We start from the raw sequence: 19615 nt of genomic DNA on the forward strand, positions 1-19615 counted from the left end.
GAGATCCTGCGCCTACAGCCTTCTTCTTCGCTCTCCTGGGAACTTACACTCTCCGTCTGCCCCTCTAACTTACACTTCTTTCTCGGCCGCCTCTGCTTTCCTTTCCAGTTCTTTTCTTTGGGATGCGGCTGTCTTCAGCTGGCTGGTTTTTCACAGCGACTCTGAAGGTGCCCAGTTTCCCCTCTGGGTACCAGGTGGGTGGAGGAGGGCGCCCGCAAAGGACCCTTCCCGGGCCCTGCCCTCCCTTAGCCTCATTTGGGCGAAGCTGAGGGCCTAGGAGGAGATACTGCTGGAGGAAAGGAGGTGCCTTACTGTAGCTTTCTACTTCTGGGGCGTCCCATTTAAGAGTCGGTTCTCTTCTCTTTGAGCATCTGAAATGATTCTCTCAAACTCAGCTGGGATTGGTGGCTGACCTCATCCTGGGACTGAACCGCAAGAGAAACATTACTCTCTCCTCTTTCCTCAGATTGGTACCGTTGCCCTGGCAGCAAGGGAAGCGGGGGGACCTTTTCAGCCCCTCGCCATGAGAGACCCAGGAAAATGAGATTTGACCTTTTTAGTGTGGTCTTGCACACGTCTCAACCTTTCTTGCGTCTGTTATTTTCTCACGCTGAGTGAATGAACGGTTTCTGCTTATGTGTCGTCTTCAGATACAAGTCATCTCAGATGGCAACTAAGTGGTTTTGGTATACCCATATTCTTTTGCTCTCGGTTCTGCTTTAGAGAGTTAGGGTCTTGCAACTATTTCTGAACTCAATTTTTGCTTCTGTCGTCCCCATCCCCACGTCCGTTTCATTGATATGTAGTTTTTCCCTTCTCAAACCGACACGTTTTGTGTTAGGAAGGAATCTTAGAAGTTCATTTCAGGAATGAGGAAATAGGAGGCCAGGAAAGCTATATTGAGTACCTACTATATGAAAGGCATAATATTAGGTGTTTGGGGAGAGGAAGAGATGAGTCAAACATGTAGACACTTGCAGTTTCAGGTCTCGTTTTAAATGTTGCCTCCCAGAGAGGCTTTGCCAGAATTCAGTATCTGGAATTGCCCCCTTCACCATTATCCCGGTACCTTCATTGTCAGCGTAGTTATTCTGTTAACTTTGCGCCTTTCACACTAGATTATAAATTCCAAGTCTATGTCGTTCGTAGTTGGATCCCAGGGCTTATCACAGTGCCTGGAAAGCAATAGGCCTTCAATTAACATTTATTGAAAGAGTGATTAGATATATACATAAATAATATATTATTTGGGTTTAAGTTTCATGTTTAACAGAGTCTTAAGTTTTTTGAGTGAAGGTACAGACTGTATAACAAATTACGGGTGTTGATAATCAAAAGAGATTCTTTCTCCTGCCTGGATATTCTCTTATTAAAATGTTCTCTTGCCGGAAAAAAGGGGCATTTATTTATTTATTTATTTATTTTGAGGAAGATTAGCTCTGAGCTAACATCCACCTCCAGTCCTCTTTTTGCTGAGGAAGATTGGCCCTGAGCTAATAGCCATGAAAAAAAAGGATATTTAAAAAGTCAGCCAAGAGAATGGGAGTTATTGTTTAGTGGCTACAGAGTTTCAGTTTGGGAAGGTGAAAAGTTCTGGAAATGGATGGTGATGTTGGTTGCACAACAATGTGAATGTACTTAATGCCACTGAACTGTACACTTAAAAATGGTTAAAATGATAAATTTATCAGTTTTGGAGATTTTAGAGCTATATTCCTTGTGTTTGATTTTTCCCTGTCTTCTCTCAATTTCTTTTCCTTTCTTTGGCCAGGAAGAGTATTGGAAACATTATATATTTTTTCCTTTGATCTTCTAGCCATTTCCACCATCACTCTGCTTGCACTCTTGATTTAAAAGTTTTTGTTCTCATCTTTCACAGAATTTCACCCTTCTCCACCTAATCTTTTCTTTTTAATCTGACAAAATCAAGTGGAGCACTTTGAACTTAAATTCAGCTTCTAAATAAGTATCTCATCCTAAAATATTCCACTGCCTAGCTACCTCACTTCTATTTTTAGTGTTCCACCTGTCTCTGTCTTTAAAATTTAATTTAAATAATGTTTATTTGAAAAAAGTTTGGGTCATTTACATGTTTGCCTTTTTAATGCCAAATTTACTGTGACTTATTTGAAAAGGAGAGAATTAAAAGCAAGTAAAGCCATCTAATTACTTACTTTATAAGAGTAAGACTCACAGCAGAGTCTGAGTTGTGCTCCAGATTGTAGTATCATAAGGACACCCTTGTTGGTTATTGGATCCTGCTCCCAGTAAGTTTATTTTTGTTATGATTGAGCTTCCCATCAGTAACATTCCTTAGGCATGTGAAAATTGACGTTTTGTGTTACACACAGCTTTCCTTTGCTACCATTTTTGGATGCTTTAGTTAAGGTGATTTATTAGAGTTGAGTTCTTTACCAATTAGAATGCTGTTGGAAATTCTTCTAGAATATTTGAGAAGAAAATTCAGTTTATAGAAAAGCGCATGTTGAGAAATTTTATACATATGTACATCTTCTGGGGAGTAAGTCCAGGTTTTTTTTTTTTCAGATTTCCAAAGATGTGACTTGTCTAGAAAATGTTAACAACTACTGTCTGTATCATTAATGAACTAATTTATGCAACTAACTAGCATACTGAGCATACAATATGTACTCAACAAATGTTGACGGTTGTTATTAATATCCAGCACCTACTGTATGCCCAGGCAAGAGTGGAGAGGAAATGGTGTCAAAGAATTAGGCAGGGGCTGGATCACTTAGGATTTTATAGGATGTTTCACCACAAGCCCAGCTGTGTGAGCTGCGATGGGAAGGCGCCAGAGAGACTGAAGAAAAGACCCAGAGACAGGGTATGAGACATAAGTGTTTATTGGGAACCTATGTACAGGGAGTCCAGGAGCAGCCAGCTGGACGGGGTTGTGCACTGCTCCTGAGAACAGAGAGGCAGTTGCTTAAGTAGGCAGGGAAACAAAGGCTACGTGCTTAGCAAGAAGAGCTGTCCTTGCATGACTAGCATTCCAAGGAACAGTAAGTAGCTCATGTAGCAGGGCTCTGTGTTCCTTCTAGACGTGATGTTCTTTGAGATAAGCAGATCCGGGATTGTTAAGACACCAGATGGTGGCATCTTTCCTTGAAGGGGGCCAGGATGGCACATAGTTACTATAGGGCATGTAGGTAATTGCTGGGCAAGCAAGGCCCTACACTCCACCCCCCATGTGTCTAAATGGCCCTTACAGTCTTATTGCACCATTCTTCCGTGGATACCTTTGAGCCAGACACATAGAGGAGCATTGCGACCATAGACCACAACAGCAGTAGAGAGTACAGCAAGAAAATTCAAGCAATAATAAAAAGGCAAGAATGCCAAAGGATGCTTTCTGCTGTGTTGAAGGGCAGGATTGAATCCAAGCAGAGACCAGCTCAGGAGACAAGGCATCGATGGCCTGTATATGGGTACGTAAGGAGGCTGTTGTGGAAGAAATGTTATGAGCATTGTCCGGGATATAGACATGACGTTCTACCTTTATTGGAGCACAAGTGCCTCCCTGAACAGCAGTGAGCATGTCAAGAGCCATTCTGTTTTGTAAAACTACTTTTGTCATTTAGGATGTTTCCTTGTTTAATAGTGTTACAGTGTGTCTGGTGTTATTTAGGGCTGCTGCCATACGCTGGACTAAGACAGACACTTTCCATTCTACATCAGTGGCCGTAGCCTGTGGGGAAAAGATGGTGAAGGGGTAAATCCATCCTGAAGTGTGTCACACACAATGACATGTGTGAACTGCCTCCCAGTTGGAAGGAAGCTGTTGAAGAGAAGACAGGATGCATGCAGGGATGTAGGGGTGTCCGCATGTGCATCTGCTAGTCCAATTATAAGGAAGATAGGGCCCACCGTGAGTATCACACGCCCACAACCATCCCCACAGAGTGGCATAGGCTCCTCTTTTTGTGGTGGTTTGTTTTCTTAGCCATGTATCAGCAGTCATAACAATTGTTTGGTTACACATTGTTTCAGGTGTCCACCCCATAACTTTTGAGGTACTTTCGTTTGGTGGTACAGAGTTGTTCTGATGTTCAATACACCAGGAAAGGGTACCTCTTAACTCTATTTGTACAGCATTAACCATCCTATGCCATCAAAAACAGAGTATCCCGCCTTTAGGGTTATGTTAACCTGCTTACACACAAGCTGAAAGATGTAATCTCGAGTGGCATTGTAAGAGGGCACTGAAAGGTTACTTGGCCAGAGGGGAGTAGGAATGGGAAGGTGGGAGGTGATCCTCCAATCTTGCAGGGCTCTCCAGTCAGACATTGGCAGCTTCGAGACACCATGGTAACCCCATGGTCGAAGAGAGAGGCGGCTCACTGCATACCCAGCAGTTGGAGCAATTTGGTAATTTAGCAACAGTGTGTGCCCAATCAGTGGTGAGGTTAGCACACATTGTCCTAGGGATGAAAAGTAAGATGTTCAGAGGGAACAAAAACAGGGAGGTCATGACCGTCCAACAAGAAACACATGGTTGCAGTGTCTTGGGTTAGTATGGTACAAACCTGTGGTTTCAGGCCAGGATGGCAGTATCACACTACTTGTCCAGTTGGTGTGGGTGCCGTAGGGGCAGTGGTATAGGATAAGGGAGGAACAAGGACACACCAGAGGGGAAGGATGAAAGTGCCTTGGAGAATTGGAGGCCCTGGGTTAGTAAGTTTGGGGGTTTTGGGTGGTCTCCCCACAATAAAGGGCATTACTGTGATATCCTGTTCTAAGCCTGTCCCCCAAGGGGCTAAGCGACCACACCAGTGGGGCCCCACCAGTCCCAGGCCAAGTGACCACATGGGTCCTGGTAGGGAGTTTCTTAGGCAGAGGCACAAGCAAGTTGTTCTGAGTGCCTGTCTGTGGTTGTAGCTTTTCTACTTGGTAAGCTCTTGTCTATGGGCACACTATCATATTAAGTCCGTGTGTCAACATCCGATATGCGCTGGGTCAGGTACGTCTTTCACGTTCATTCAGTTGATGTATTGTAGTTGTTAGGCATCTCGTCCGGTGGGCTAGGGTCCTGTCGTCTGTTCTTAATTGTTGTTTCAGCAAGCTGTTCGTTCATTCCACCAACTCCACGGTTGTGGGGTTGTAAAATGCCAATGTATGTCCATTTGATCAGCCCATCTTTGCACCTGGTGGCCAGTGAAATGTGTACCTTGGTCACTGTCAATGTCTGTGGGGACACCATAATCAGTGCAGAGGTGTTCTAGGCCTCTTATGGTGGGTCTTTTGTGCGGCCTGTTTGCTGGGATATGCCTGCAGCAGCCTCAGATGTGTCTATGCAAGTAAGGGCATACCGGCAACTGTCAGAGAGAGGTAAGGGTCCAGTGTTATCCACATGCCAGCACCGGGTGGGTTGGTTGCCTCTGGTGATTTGGCCTACATCCTGGGGAATAGCCTGGGCTGCTGGACTCCCTGGATGTAAGCTCCCAATAAATGCTTGTGTCTCGTGCACCATCTCCATGTCTTTTCTTTGGTCTCTCCAATGCCTTCCCATCACAGCTTGCACAGCTGGGCTTGTGGTCAGACATAGGGCGTGGTAGATGTACTTTCATGAATTTAGCTGGGAAGAAGTTCTTTAAGCTGGAGAGTGACATGAACTGATTGACACTTTTAAAAAATCAGTTCTGGCCACTTTGTGGTGGTGGGGTGGGGAAGGAGTGAGAATGGGAGCAGGGAGACCTGTTAAGAGGCTATTGAAGTAGTCTAAGAGAGAAGTGATGGTTTCTTGGATTAATTGGTTTCAAGGTGTATTTTGGAGATAGAAAGTAGTGGATTTACTAATGGATTGGTTATGGAAGGGTGATGGAAAAGGAGGCATAAAGGATGACATCTGGGTTTTTGGTTTAAGAACTGGGGTTCATGATGGTGCTTTTTTTTTTGAGATGGAGACTACTGGGAGAGTGTGGTTTTGAATATATTAGACTTAAGGGTTTTTTTAGACATGTAAATGGAGAGAGATGTCAAGTAGCCATTTGGGTATACAACTCTGAAGTTTGGGGAAAGATTGAAACTGGAAATGAAAATATGGAGTCATTGGCATATAAATGATGGTAAAGGCTATGGGACTAGATGAGATCTCCTGAGACTTTAGGAGGAGAGTGAAGCCAGCCCAGGATGGGGCCTGAATGGAGGAGGAGACTAAAGAAGGAGTCAGTGAGGTAAGAGAGAAACCAGCATAGTGGTTTTATAAAAGCTGGAAGTGGAGTGTTTCAAGGAGAGTGGTCAGTATGTGAATGTTGCGAAGAGGTCACATATCAAAGAACAGAGACGTGACCACTGGGCTTAGCAACATAGGTCGTAGATGACCTTGACAACAGCAGTTCCATGCATGTAGGGGCAGAAGCCTGATTGTCACGGGTTAAGGAGAGAATGTGAGGTAAGGAAGTGGAGACAGCAGGATAGACAACTCAAGAACTTTTTCAGTATAGGAGGGGTGAGGAGGTCATGGGGTCAAGGAAGAGTTTTTTCAAAGAAGGGAAATTCTAGATGAGGCTTGCTTGCTGTTGGGTATGAGCCAGTAGAGAAGGTAGAAACTGATTGTGCAAAAGAGAGATGATTCAAGATGATGTCTTTTGACAAAGCAAGAGAAGATGAAATACAGAACCATAGCCGAGGAGTTTGTCTTTCAGAGCAGGGACAGTTAATTGATTGTAACTAGAGGAAAGTATGAGTGAAGATGCAGGTGGGTTTGTTGGTATTCATGTTTCCTAATTCCCTATTAAAATATCGCTCCCATTTTAGAGATTGAAAAAGTGAGGTTTGATGAGGAAGAATGATTTATTTGTATAATATGGCCCAGTAGCATCAGTAGTTATAGAACTCAAATCTCTAGACTTCCAGGTGAGTCTTCCAGTTTGTTATGTTCTTTGAGATTGAAGCATCATAAAATATAAATTAATGTATTTTGTGTCTTCTTAGCTCACCTGCGTGTTTTTTTCTAGGGACAGATCTGGAAGCATCTTTGCTAAGTTTTGAAAAACTTGACCGTGCCTCACCAGACCTTTGGCCAGAACAGTGTAAGTTTTTGGTTTCTTTATATCAGAATCGTTGCAGGAGAACTACTGCTACTTTGAGGGAGATTTTTGAACAGTTATCGTTTAACTGTAATGAATAAAATTTTTTTTTCTTTAGGATTGGCCCTGAGCTAACATCTGTTTCCAATCTTCCTCTTTTTTTTTTGCTCCCCAAAGCCCCAGTACCTAGTTGTATATCATAGTTGTAAGTTCTCCTAGTTCTTCTGTGTGGGACACCACCACAGCATGGCTTGATGAGCAATGTGTAGGTCCGTGCCCAGGATCCAAGCCGGTGAACCCCGGCCTGCCAAAGCAGACACCCGAACTTAACCACTATGCCACTGGGCCAGCCCCTTAAAATTTCTTTTACTTTGAAGGGAAGAGACTGAATTCTGTAGTCCAATGTTAAGAATAGCTGTTTGGTGGTTTCATTTTCTCAGAACACAGTGTAACTCAGGAAATGATAGGGAGCCTTTAAAAAATAATAATTTTAAAAAACTACACCTAATAAGTTCAAACAATACAGAGATACATAAAGTATTTCCTCACCTCCTTCAATCACTGTTACAAAGTTAACCACTGTTAATAGTTTACTATAGATATTTTGACCTTTTCTATGCTTATGCAGATAAGCAAATAAATATATATTTTTAAGTATATAGAAGGTTTTTGTTTTTTTTTTTACTATAATGATGGGATCATATGTACATGGTCTACAGCTTAATTTATTCCACCTAGTCATTTATTAATGGATCTTTCCAAGTTGGTAGGTATGGATCTACTTCATTCTTTTAAAATATTCCCTTGTATAGGTATACTGTAGGTTATGTATTCTTGCCTTATTCGGAAACCTAAGTTCTATCTAGTTTTTGATATTACAAACAATTTAACAGTGTATGTCCTTGCATGTATATCTTTGTGCACATGGAAGAGGGTGGCTGTGTAAGAGAATGCCCATTTCCTCATATACTAGGCAATATTGGATGTTACTGATCTTTATTATTTTTACAGGGTTTTTTGGTATGTGAGGAAGATTGACGCTGAGCTCACATCTGTTGCCAATCTTCCTCTTGTTGCTTGAAGAAGATTGTTGCTGAGCTAACATCTGTGCCACTCTTCCTATTTTATGTGGGATGCCACCACTGCTTGACAAGCGGTGCTAGGTCTGCACCTGGGATCTGAAGCTGCGAGCCCAGGGCCACTGAAGCAGAGCACACAAACTTAACCACTAGGTCCTGGGATTGGCCCCAGGTTTTTCTGTTTCATTTTTTGTTTTTATTAGTGAGGTTGAACGTTATTTTATTTTTAAATATCTGGTTATCTTTTTATTTTTAATGTGATTCTTCCTGTCAGACATTTACATAAACAATTGGATTGACAGAACAGCATACCTAAAAAGGAAATTTAAACTTTTTGATAAGGATTATTGTATCTCACCATCCTCTTGTCCAGCTCACAACTCACTCCAGATACTTCAAAGTTCAGTTAAGGCATTATTTTCTCTGAGAAGCTTTTCTTGCCCCCTCAGTCTGATTTAGATTTACATTGTTTTTTGCGAGGGGGGTCTTCCCATAGCATCTGGTATCTTTCTTGGAGCACTTAAAAAATGTTATAGCTGTTGGTTTACTCTCTCTCCTCTTCCAGACTATAAGCTCCTTGAGGACAAGGCTGCTTTCTTCTTTCTTTTTTTTTTTTTTTTTGATTTTTTTGATTTTTTTTCCTTTTTCTCCCCAAAGCCCCCCAGTACATAGTTGTATATTCTTTGTTGTGGGTCCTTCTAGTTGTGGCATGTGGGACGCTGCCTCAGCATGGTTGGATGAGCAGTGCCATGTCCGTGCCCAGGATTCGAACCAACGAAACACTGGGCCGCCTGCAGCGGAGCACGCGAACTTAACCACTCAGCCACGGGGCCAGCCCCTGCTTTCTTCTTATCTGAATCCTCTTTGTCCGGAGCACTGAAATGTTTATTGAAGGAATAATGTTGTGTTTGTGTTTGTTTTTTGTTTTTAAGTACCAGGCGTTGCTGAATTTGCAGCTTCCTTCAAAAGTGTAAGTAGTATCATTCTTACCTAATGAAGTTTATCCAATGTTTTGCCCCTGGGTAAAAGTTCCAATATCTCTTATTTCTTTGTTTTCAAGAATAATGTCATGGCCTTCAAATCAATTTGTAACTGTAGCCCTGGAAATCTGTTTATATTATCATCATGTTAATTGATGATAATGTCTTCCTCTGTCCAAATGCTCTATTTTGGTGTTTTGACCTTTGTTGGTTAGCCTCTTTTCTCAGCTCTAAAAGCTTTTAAGGTGAGGCAGTTGAAATATTTAATGTAATGCCAGTATTCTTTTGCTCAACCTATGATTTTGAGGCTTTTCCCTTTTTTTGGTGCATTAAGACCTTAGCTTATACTTCCTTAGAGCTCTTTGAAATTTCTCAGTGGCCCATCAGAAATCTAAAGGAAAACATCCATTAGAGGCACAGCTTTTCCACTTCCAGGGCACCAAGCATTGTGCTTGATGCTCTAAATATATTTTCTTATATATTCCACACCAGGAGAATATGATGATTATAATGTTAACTAGCACTTACATAGTGCTTACCATATGCCAGGCATTGTTATAAGCACTTTACATGTATTATTTCATCTTCCCAAAACCATGTGAGATATAGGTACTATTATCATCCAGACAAGGAAATAGGCCCAGAGAGGTTAAGTATATTTCCCAAGGATATAGTTATAAGTGGCAGAACTAGGCTTTGAACCCATTAGTCTCCTTACCAGCATCCATACTCTAAAGACTGTGCTTAGAAGCATCTGAGCCCAATGTTAAAAGCACCAACAGAGAAACTTGAAAGTTAAGTTACTTGCCCAAGACCTGGTGAGTGATAGGCCAAGATTTGAACACAGGTATGTCTGATTCCAAAGCCCGTACTCTTTCTATTAAATCATGCCCTTGGGGATTTGTAATATAACTCTCACAGTACCTTACTATATACTTAGCATTCTCTATTCATTATTAGAGTTAAAGGTGCTGAGTTAAATATTAAGGCCCCTCTGGGCCTGTGGCTTTCAGGTCCCATGAGAGTATTTGTTCAGAGGGAGTCTGATTTTGTAGCTTCTTTCATTTTCTCAAGAGCTGGAATTGTGTGAAAACTGGCCTGTGCTGCTTTAGCATCCAATAAGGCCTCGGCATGAGGAGTGCAGGGTAGCTAGGCTTTAGAGTCAGACCCACTCGGATTTGAATCCTGAAATCTGCTACATAACTATCTGTGACCCGAGAAAGTTTCCTAACATTTTTGAGCTTTAGTTTTCTCAGCTGAAACTACTTCATAGGATTGTTAGTATAAAATGCTATAATGCATGTTAAACACTTTGCATGGTGTCTAGGACATAATAAACAATCCACAGTCACTATTATAATTATTATAGCAACTTTAATCTAGTAGATTGAGTAAAAAGGACCTGAATTAATTTTCTTAGATTCTCATTCATACTTAGTTTTCAGTTAATTATATTTGGTTACAACTAAGTATTTTAAGTTGTAAATATAAATAAGTATTTTTAAAAAAAACTTTGAGTATAATGTTTCTTAAAAATCTGATTAAATATTTACACCTTTTTCCTAGAAGTGTGCACATACATATCATTATGAGTTTTGTTTCTGTGGGTTGAGGGCCATCTTAGGACCCTAGGTTAAGAGTCCCTGGTATAGTCTGTTTCCCTACTGGGGGTAGAAATGGTGAGTTTGACCTACAGCCTTCTACAGGAGGCAGTATGGAGTAGTAGTTTCTGAACTCAGGCTTCGTGGGTTTTGAATCCTGGTAGCACTAGCTGTGTGACCTGAGGCAGGTGATTTATTATCTTCCTCTACTTTGGTTTTTTTCATTTGTAAAATGAGGATAATAATACCTGTGTCACAGGGTTGATTTGGAAAGTAAATGACATGATACATTTAAAGTGTTTTACTTGTCACATAGTGGCAAGCAAATGTTAATTTTAATTTTTTTGGTGAGGAAGATTAGCCTGAGCTAACATCTGTGCCAGTCTTCCTCCATTTTGTGTATGGGATGTCTCTACAGCATGGCTGATGAGTGGAGTAAGTCCACATCCAGGATCCGAACCTGTGAACCCAGGCCGCCACGTGGAGCGTGCAGAACTTTAACCACTCAGCCATGGGGCCAGCCCCAGTAAATGTTAATTTTAAATAAAGGAAAAGGGCTCAAAGCTGAAGCAGTCTTGCTCAGCTGTACCTATCTGCACAACAGAATCATCAGTGTGCAGCTGTGGAGCTTTTGAAAAATACATATGTAATGTCCCTTGCTCTGTACTCTCCACTGGACCCTTCCCCAACTCCTGATGTTCTAAATCTATACATCTGGGGTGTGGCCAGGGCATTTGTATTTTTTTTAAGTTGCATAGATAACTCTTGTATACAACTAGGATTGAAAACTTGCCCCAAAGCTATTCTAAGAATGGGCTCTCCTTCATATTTTGTTAAGTTCACTTTCAGAAATGAGAAGATAACTTAAAGTTAAAATTTTGTAAAATATCTACAATAAAATGTAGTTTCAAATGTTGATCAATACTGTCTTCTCTCATTCAAAATAAGGATTTTATTATTCTTGATTCTTCTTTGAATCTTCTCCTCTGCCAGAGAATGTTACTTATTGATGATTGTTTCAAACAGTCCAGCTATAGGCTTTCACCAGAACTGAATTTCAAGTAGTTTCTTTCGCTGCTATACTAAACTTTTTGTGCCTAAAACACTAATGATAGTCAGACCTAATTCTCCCAAGATCGTTTCTCTGAGACCTACTTTAAAAGGTGAGCAGTATTATTTTGTAAGGTGACTATTTATAGGCCATGTCTGAACCTGGAAAAATCGGGGTTTTTGAAATTGTAATTTGCCAAAATTTTCAAACTACTTGAAGGCTATGTGACAAGCACCTTTTCCTGTAAGAAGGAAGAGTGGGGTCTCTTCACGTTTTGTATGTGTCTCAATGGATATATATATGCTTATGTTCTGACAGCCTATTACCAGCTCTCCACCCAAATGGATGGCTGAAATAGAACGTGATGACATCGACATGTTGAAAGGTAAGCAATGCTGGTGGCCTCTTTTAACCTGATGTTTATGCTCTTCCCCAAACCACCTTTCCAACTTTTCTCTCACTATTCCCTTAAAAGTATTCTTGGTTGCAACCAGACTGCCTACGTAACCATACTTATTCATAGTTCTTCATATCTAAATGCCTTTCTCTACTTCTCCACATGTAGAAGTCCTGCCAATTTAAGACTCAGTCATGATGATTTCTTCTGCTGCTAAATTCCCTTAAAATATTAACTTTATTTTGTATAATGCTTATAGTTAACAAAAAGCTCTCACATAAATTTTCTCATTTGATTCTCATAAAGATCCTGTGAATTAGGTATGATGATATCTGAAGTTTAGAGATTAACTTAACCAAGATTTATTAGAAAGAGTTAAAATTTAAACTCTGATCTTTTAAGTCTAGTCTCTTGCCACTGTAATACAAGTGCCTTATTTAGGATTTACTGCCATATATTGTTGTCAGTACTATTAATTGACAAACTCTTAGTGGGTTAAGACCTGTCTTTTCTTTCTTTCTGTCCCATCAATTTCTCCCATAAAGAATACTGTAAGTAGTGAATATTGTTGTTTGATAAATGACTCGGAACTCAACCACAAAGTGGAAATTTAAATTAAAAAACATTAATTTTCCTTGATTTTGCTCTACTTCATTTAATTTTTTATCATCCTTCTGGTGATAAGATTCATGATGGTTGTGAAGTAATAGACTGAAATTAAGGTAAAAATCTGGGATTCTTGAACTATTTAAGCAGCTGAACAGATCAAGAAAGTCTGCGTATGCCTGATATGGATAATGAATGTGGCATGATAAGTGGGAGAAAGTAACATCTTCATCTGATTTCAGAAGTAGTTCATTGTTCTGTATGAAATGCTTAAATGCAGATCCCCTCCACCAACCATGGAAAAATTAAGTCTCAAGGGCATCTCAGGTTCATTGTTCTAATGTTCCAAATAGACATTTATATAATATCCCATCAGTATGTACTTTCTAAGGAAACTTTTAAATTTTTAATAAGGATCCTAGTATTATTTTCCAAGCAAATTGACTTGTGTCTTAAACCTAAAAGGAATGAGTGCTATTCAAATGAAAATCTGGAAAATAAGTTTTTATTTTAAGTATACTTTTTATCTGATAAACTTAAAAAGTCTTAGAGGAATTTGATTTGAAGGGAAAGTTTGGATTAATATTTAGTCTTTGCTTTCTGGACTTAGGGAAATGGGGAGCAGTAAGTAGTTGCTGTTTTGTAAATGATAGTGGAGACAGTGTCCATTTTGCAAGACAGAGATGTGTCTGTGGGCTTTCTCAATGCTATGTCAAATCACAAAGTTTCATATTTTAATGGTGTATTTATTTTGTATGATAGGCAAAGTAAATGTTATAAAAAGATCCTTAGGATAAAACACATAATTTACTATTGTGTCTATACTAACTCTCTTCTCATTAAGTGGGTAAGCTCATCTGAGGCATTTTGCAGTAGTGGGATAAATCCACTGGGGTGGGTGTGTGTCTGTGTGTGTGTGTATAGAGGGAATGATTGGATGAGAAGAGATGTGGATGCATTTTCTACGTATTTGCTAGGAATTAAGCTTGAAAACTTTTATAACAAGGATTCCCAGCCCAAATGAGTTGTTGCTAGAGAACAGTGGAAAGAAATGGTATTGAAATAAATGACTCTGTTTCAGAACTGGGGAGCCTCACCACAGCTAATTTGATGGAGAAGGTACGAGGCCTACAGAACTTGGCCTATCAGCTGGGGCTGGATGAGTGTGAGTACCCAGATCACATTTATTCAGGGTTGCATGTTGTGTATTTCATGATGAGTTCTAGCTATAATTCAGAAGGTATCTTTATTAGGTGTTCTGAAGGTAAGAAGTCACTGTAATCTAAAGTGTGCCTTTTATGATAGTGTGTGCTGGAATAATTACTGAGTTTACTAGGTAACAAGTTATTTTTCTCTGTACAGTAAAAGTATATTGGAAACCCTTTCAGTTTTAAGTGATAGAATGTCAAATCAAACTAGCGTGAGCAAAACTGGGACATTATTAGTTCACATAAATTAAAATTCCAGGAGTAGAAATAGCTTGGAGAATATCTACTTCCATGACTCTTAAGGATGTCATTGAGATGTGCTCTTGTTCTTGCTTTTGTTTTCTATCTCAAGGCTTTGCTTCATTCATGTATTAGTCTTATTCTTTGGTGCTGCAGATGACTTTTTCCTAGAACTGGGGAAGGTGGCCAGAACAGCTCGAGTTTATGTGGTTTTCAGTCTCTTAATTCCCCAGAGAAAGAACGTGTTTTCTGAAAATTCCAACAGAAAGGTCCTAGTGAGGACTGTGTTCCATCTTGGCTCACATACCTATCCTGGAACCAGTCCTTCAGCCAGGTAGCATGGAACACTCTGATGGACCAGGCCTAGGTCCTGGGTGCAGACACAGATTGGAAGAGTCAGTCTACTCAAATCACATGGAATTGGAGGGAACAATTAGTTCCCCAATGGAAGGGATAGATAGCAGACCAAGAACATAATCTACCATAAGTAATATTTTAAAAGTTCTCATTTATTCCTGTCTGCTTTCTATTCTTTTAGTTTAAAATTATTTCTTTATAGGTTGTATCTTTTCCCATACAGTATTCATTATAAAACTGGAAAAGGAATGGGACATTCTCACTTTGTAATTGAAAGAGATACTCAACATAAATACAGTTGTTAGAACTTTGTTCCCAGTGTGTATCTCCCGAGACATTCATAAATCCACAGTTTTGAGAAGCTACTATAGCTTATAGTTTTCCTCAGAATTGCAAGTTTTGCACTGATTAGAACAATCCCAAAAGCACTTTCATAAATTGTTTTTCTTGTTTGTAGAGTGTATAATGGATTTGTTCATATAATTGGTTACTGCCAAATTCAACATTTCACTTTAGAATTTAGCTTAAAACTTCTGATTTTTGACTAATAGTTAGCCATCTCCTTAGCCATCTTTATCTTCTCTTTATTTTCAATACTGTAATTAGCAGTTGGCTTTCTTTTACCCGGAAAACATTTTTTAATCACTTCGTGAATCAAGGAGCAGAAAATAACAAACTGCTTTGAGATGTGGTTGTTAGGTGGTCTGCTAGGTTCGCATTGTTACCTCGCTTTCCTCTGTGTACTGTCATTTCTCGTGAGTAAAGTTTATATCTTGGCAAAAGTACTAATTACCAGGTATGTCACGGACCTCCAGGGTTTATAATGAAAAGGCAAGCTGCGATTATTAAATTTGTGAATGCAAGACTTGTATCATATAGAACTTGATTCTGTTTCTAGCTCTGGCTAATAAAAGCTGTAATGATCATAATAATCCTTTGTTTCTCAGTGTCAATTCTTTTTATGAAATAAATTTTATGCTCGCCTTATCAAGAAGATGCTATATTCACAATCCCTGACTTCAAAACATACTACAAAGCTACAGTAATCAAAACAGCATGGTACTGGTACAAAAACAGGTGCAGAGATCAATGGAACAGAATTGAAAGCCCAGAAATAAAACCACACATCTATGGACAGCTTATCTTTGACAAAGGAGCTGAGGGCATACAATGGAGAAAAGAAAGTCTTTTCAACAAATGGTGCTGGGAAAACTGGAAAGCCACATGTAAAAGAATGAAAATTGACCATTCTTTTTCACCATTCACCAAAATAAACTCAAAATGGATTAAAGACCTAAAGGTGAGACCTGAAACCATAAGGCTTCTGGAAGAAAACGTAGGCAGTACACTCTTTGACATCAGTATTAAAAGGATCTTTTCAGACACCATGCCTTCTCAGAGAAGGGAAAGAATAGAACGAATAAACAAATGGGACTTCATCAGATTAAAGAGCTTCTTCAAGGCAAATGAAAACAGGATTGAAACAAAAAAACAACCCACTAACTGGGAAAAAATATTTGCAAGTCATATATCTGACAAAGGCTTAATATCCTTAATATATAAAGAACTCTCGCAACTCAACCACAAAACATCAAACAACCCAATCAAAAAATGGGCTGGAGACATGAACAGACATTTCTCCAAAGAAGATATACTGATGGCCAATAGGCACGTGAAAAGATGTTCATCATCGCTGATCATCAGGGAAATGCAAATCAAAACTACGCTAAGATATCACCTTACACCCGTTAGAATGACAAAAATATCTAAAACTAATAGCAACAAATGTTGGAGAGGTTGCGGAGAAAAAGGAACCCTCATACACTGCTGGTGGGAATGCAAACTGGTGCAGCCACTATGGAAAACAGTATGGAGATTCCTCAAAAAACTAAAAATAGAACTACCATACCATCCAGCCATCCCACTACTGGGTATTTATCCAAAGAGCCTGAAGTCAGCAATCCCAAAAGTCCTGTGCACCCCAATGTTTATTGCAGCACTGTTTACAATAGCCAAGACGTGGAAGCAACCTAAGTGTCCAGCAACAGACGAATGGATAAAGAAGATGTGGTACATATATACAATGGAATACTCCTCAGCTGCAAAACAGAACAAAATCATTCCATTTGCAATAACATGGATGGACCTTGAGAGAATTATGTTAAGTGAAATAAGCCAGCGAGAGAAAGATAATCTGTGTATGACTCCACTCATATGAGGAATTTAAAACTATGGACCAAGAACAGTTTAGTGGATACCAGGGGAAAGGTGGGGTGGGGGGTGGGCACAAAGGGTGAAGTGGTGCACCTACAACACAAGTGACAAACATTAATGTACAACTGAAATTTCACAAGATTGTAACCTATCAATAACTCAATAAAAAGAAAAATAAAAAAAAATAAAAAATAAAAAAAAAGATGCTATATTATGAAATATATTATGCTATATATAAGATCCTATATGTACCAAATATTAATCAACAGTATTATCTTTAGTTAGTTGTAGTTGAAGTTATTATATTCCCTCTGTTTGGTTTTTCTTTTTCTGCTTTCCTACTCAGAAAGATAATGAAGTGTTTTTTTTTTTTTTACCACTTTTTATTATGGAAAATTGTAAACGTATACCAAGATAGAATAGAATAATAACCTCATGTACTCATGACCTGGCTTCGATAGTCAATATATGGCCAATCTATTTCACTTATACCAATTTTGCATAATTATTTTAAAGCAAATCGCAGGTATCATAGTACTTCATTGCTAAATAACTTAATATGTGATTTCAAAAGATGAGGACTTTCTCTGTTTTTTAAAAAAATATAACCACAATTCCATTATTGTGCCTAAAAAATTTTAACTAACTTGCTTGATATCATCAAATAGCCAATCAGGATTCACATTTCCCAGATTAGCTCATAATTGTCTTTATGTATGCAGTTGGTTTGTTTGAATCAGGCTCTAAATAAGGTTCATATACTGTATTTGACTGATATGTCTCTTAAGTCTCTTTTAATCTGTCATAGTTGCAGCTCCCTTTTATTTTCCTTTGTCATTTATTAAACCTAGTTATGTGTTCTGTAGAATTTTCCACATTCTGGATTTCGTTGCTCACATCCCTCTGGTAGTGCTTAATATGTTCATCTATCCCTTTTTATCTCCTGCTAGTTAGATCTAGAAGCTTGCACAGATATAGGCTTGATTTTTTTTTTCTTTTTTTTGGTGAGGAATATTCACCCTGAGCTAACATCTGTTGTCAATCTTCCTCTTTTTGTTTTTTTTTTCACTTGAGGAAGTGAAACATCCTTGAGGATGTTGAGGAGCTACCATCCATGCCAGTCTTCCTCCACTTGGTATGTGGGATGCTCCACAGCTTGGCTGATGAGTCGGGTAGGTCTAGGTCTGTGCCCAGGATCTGAACCTGCTAACTCAGACCCCTGAAGCAGAGTATGCAGAACTTTAACCACTCGGCCATGGAACTGGCCCCCTAGGCTTGATTTTTATTTTTATTTTGGCAAGGATATTTCATAAATGGTGTTGTTTACATCCGTCAGAAGATACATCATGTCTGCTTGTCTCTCTTTGTGATATTAAGATTAATTAGTTGACAAAGGTATTGTTAGTCTGCTATATGATTCATTGTCAAATTCTCCATCAGCCTTTGATAACTGCCTAGGTCCACTATTTTATTACAGGTTGCAAAATGGTAATATTCTACTTCTGTCATTCTTTCTTATTAGCTAGAATTTTCTGTGATGGGCTTTATCTTATTAACTCTTTATTATTACTTTAAAAATTGTTCTTACTGGATAAACGATTCTTTCTTTTTACCAGTTTTTAGAATAATGAGTCAGTTCTCTAACCATCAATAAAGTCTTTTAATGGCTTTCTACAGAATCAGAAAGTTGATGTGGTTTGTTTTAGTTTTAAATCCACACAGTTAAAGCCATTATTACTAAGTGTTTGCATTTCTAAAACTTAAAGCTTTGGAGGTGGGGATTTGAAATCACCTAACTCAGCCACCTTAAGCACAAAACCAAAATTCCGTGGCAGAAATGCTCCTTTCTGCCAGGTGAGTCCTGTGAGCATAGCTGAGATTTTTCAACATGATTTTCTAGTTCAAAATTCAGCCTTATTTCAACTTCTGTAGCAGTGTTTTGCAACTGTCTCATTTTCCCTGATCATAATGAATTAACTGACATATAGAAAATAGTTTTTAAATTTAGAATTTGAAAGAATTATATTGATATGTATGGGACTTCTTAGATACAGTCTCTCTTTGTTTTATTGTGTATGGCGTATTTGCATAAAAGCAAGATCTTTTTTTTGTCCTTACAGATTATTCATCTACTCTAGGGGTTGACATTTACTTGACACCCTAATCTGGTGTTTCGATGTCTCAGTCCTCTTTCCTGCATTAATTGAAAGGATGACATGGATGAAAAATAAGCAATAGGAACTGATGAATCCCCAAGGACCAGTGATCCTGTTTTCATGCAAATATCTGCACTGATAAAGATGATGGAAAGAAAAAAAATGCAAAAAATATTTGTCCTCAAAACATGATTGTTTGTCACTTCCCTAGAGCGTTGTTAAATGTTAGTGTAGAAATAATGTGAACCTTCTAGGGCTGATAGTAACTAGATTGTGTCTTTTGGAAGATGACCCTGCCCTTTGATTTGGTACGTGATTATGTCTCGATAACCTTTATGGTGTGCAGATTTTGGAATGAAATAAGTTTTTGTATAGGCATTTATAGCTTCTCATGATTGGGGCCCCTTGGCTTGACTTGGGCAGTTAATTTATATGAAATTCCCATGGAATATATAGAAATACAAAAAATTGTAAACTGCTTTATCATATAAAGAATTCTGTTTCTGTTACTTCCATCTGAGTTCAATGTCCTTCCTGTTTTACTGGAACTGTTAATAGTTACCTTCTAACTGGCCTCCCTGCCTCTCCACTACCCCATTCCTGTTCATCTTGTTTACCATTAGCAGATTAATTTTTCTAAAGTACCATTTGCTTCTTTGTTTGTCCTTTGCCCA

General features: G+C 38.9%; 1 protein-coding gene across 8 annotated transcripts in view; it reads left to right on the plus strand.

Moving 5' to 3' along the window:
- The window catches only part of LIN52 (lin-52 DREAM MuvB core complex component), a 112451-nt gene that overhangs the window by 419 nt on the left and 92417 nt on the right, over positions 1 to 19615 (plus strand). For 4 of the 8 annotated variants that reach the window (XM_070593904.1, XM_070593902.1, XM_070593905.1 and 1 more), the window contains exons 2-5: positions 6981 to 7055; positions 9064 to 9101; positions 12082 to 12148; positions 13848 to 13931. In XM_070593904.1, the coding sequence (XP_070450005.1) occupies positions 6981 to 7055; positions 9064 to 9101; positions 12082 to 12148; positions 13848 to 13931 (264 nt within the window). Of the gene's footprint in view, positions 1 to 14; positions 3453 to 6980; positions 7056 to 9063; positions 9102 to 12081; positions 12149 to 13847; positions 13932 to 15518; positions 17009 to 19615 lie in introns of those variants that run through there. The other 4 variants (XM_070593907.1, XM_070593903.1, XM_070593908.1 and 1 more) reach the window with 3 other exon arrangements.

This window comes from Equus przewalskii, chromosome 25 (genome assembly GCF_037783145.1).
Source record: "Equus przewalskii isolate Varuska chromosome 25, EquPr2, whole genome shotgun sequence".
NCBI classification, from domain to species: Eukaryota; Metazoa; Chordata; class Mammalia; order Perissodactyla; family Equidae; genus Equus; species Equus przewalskii.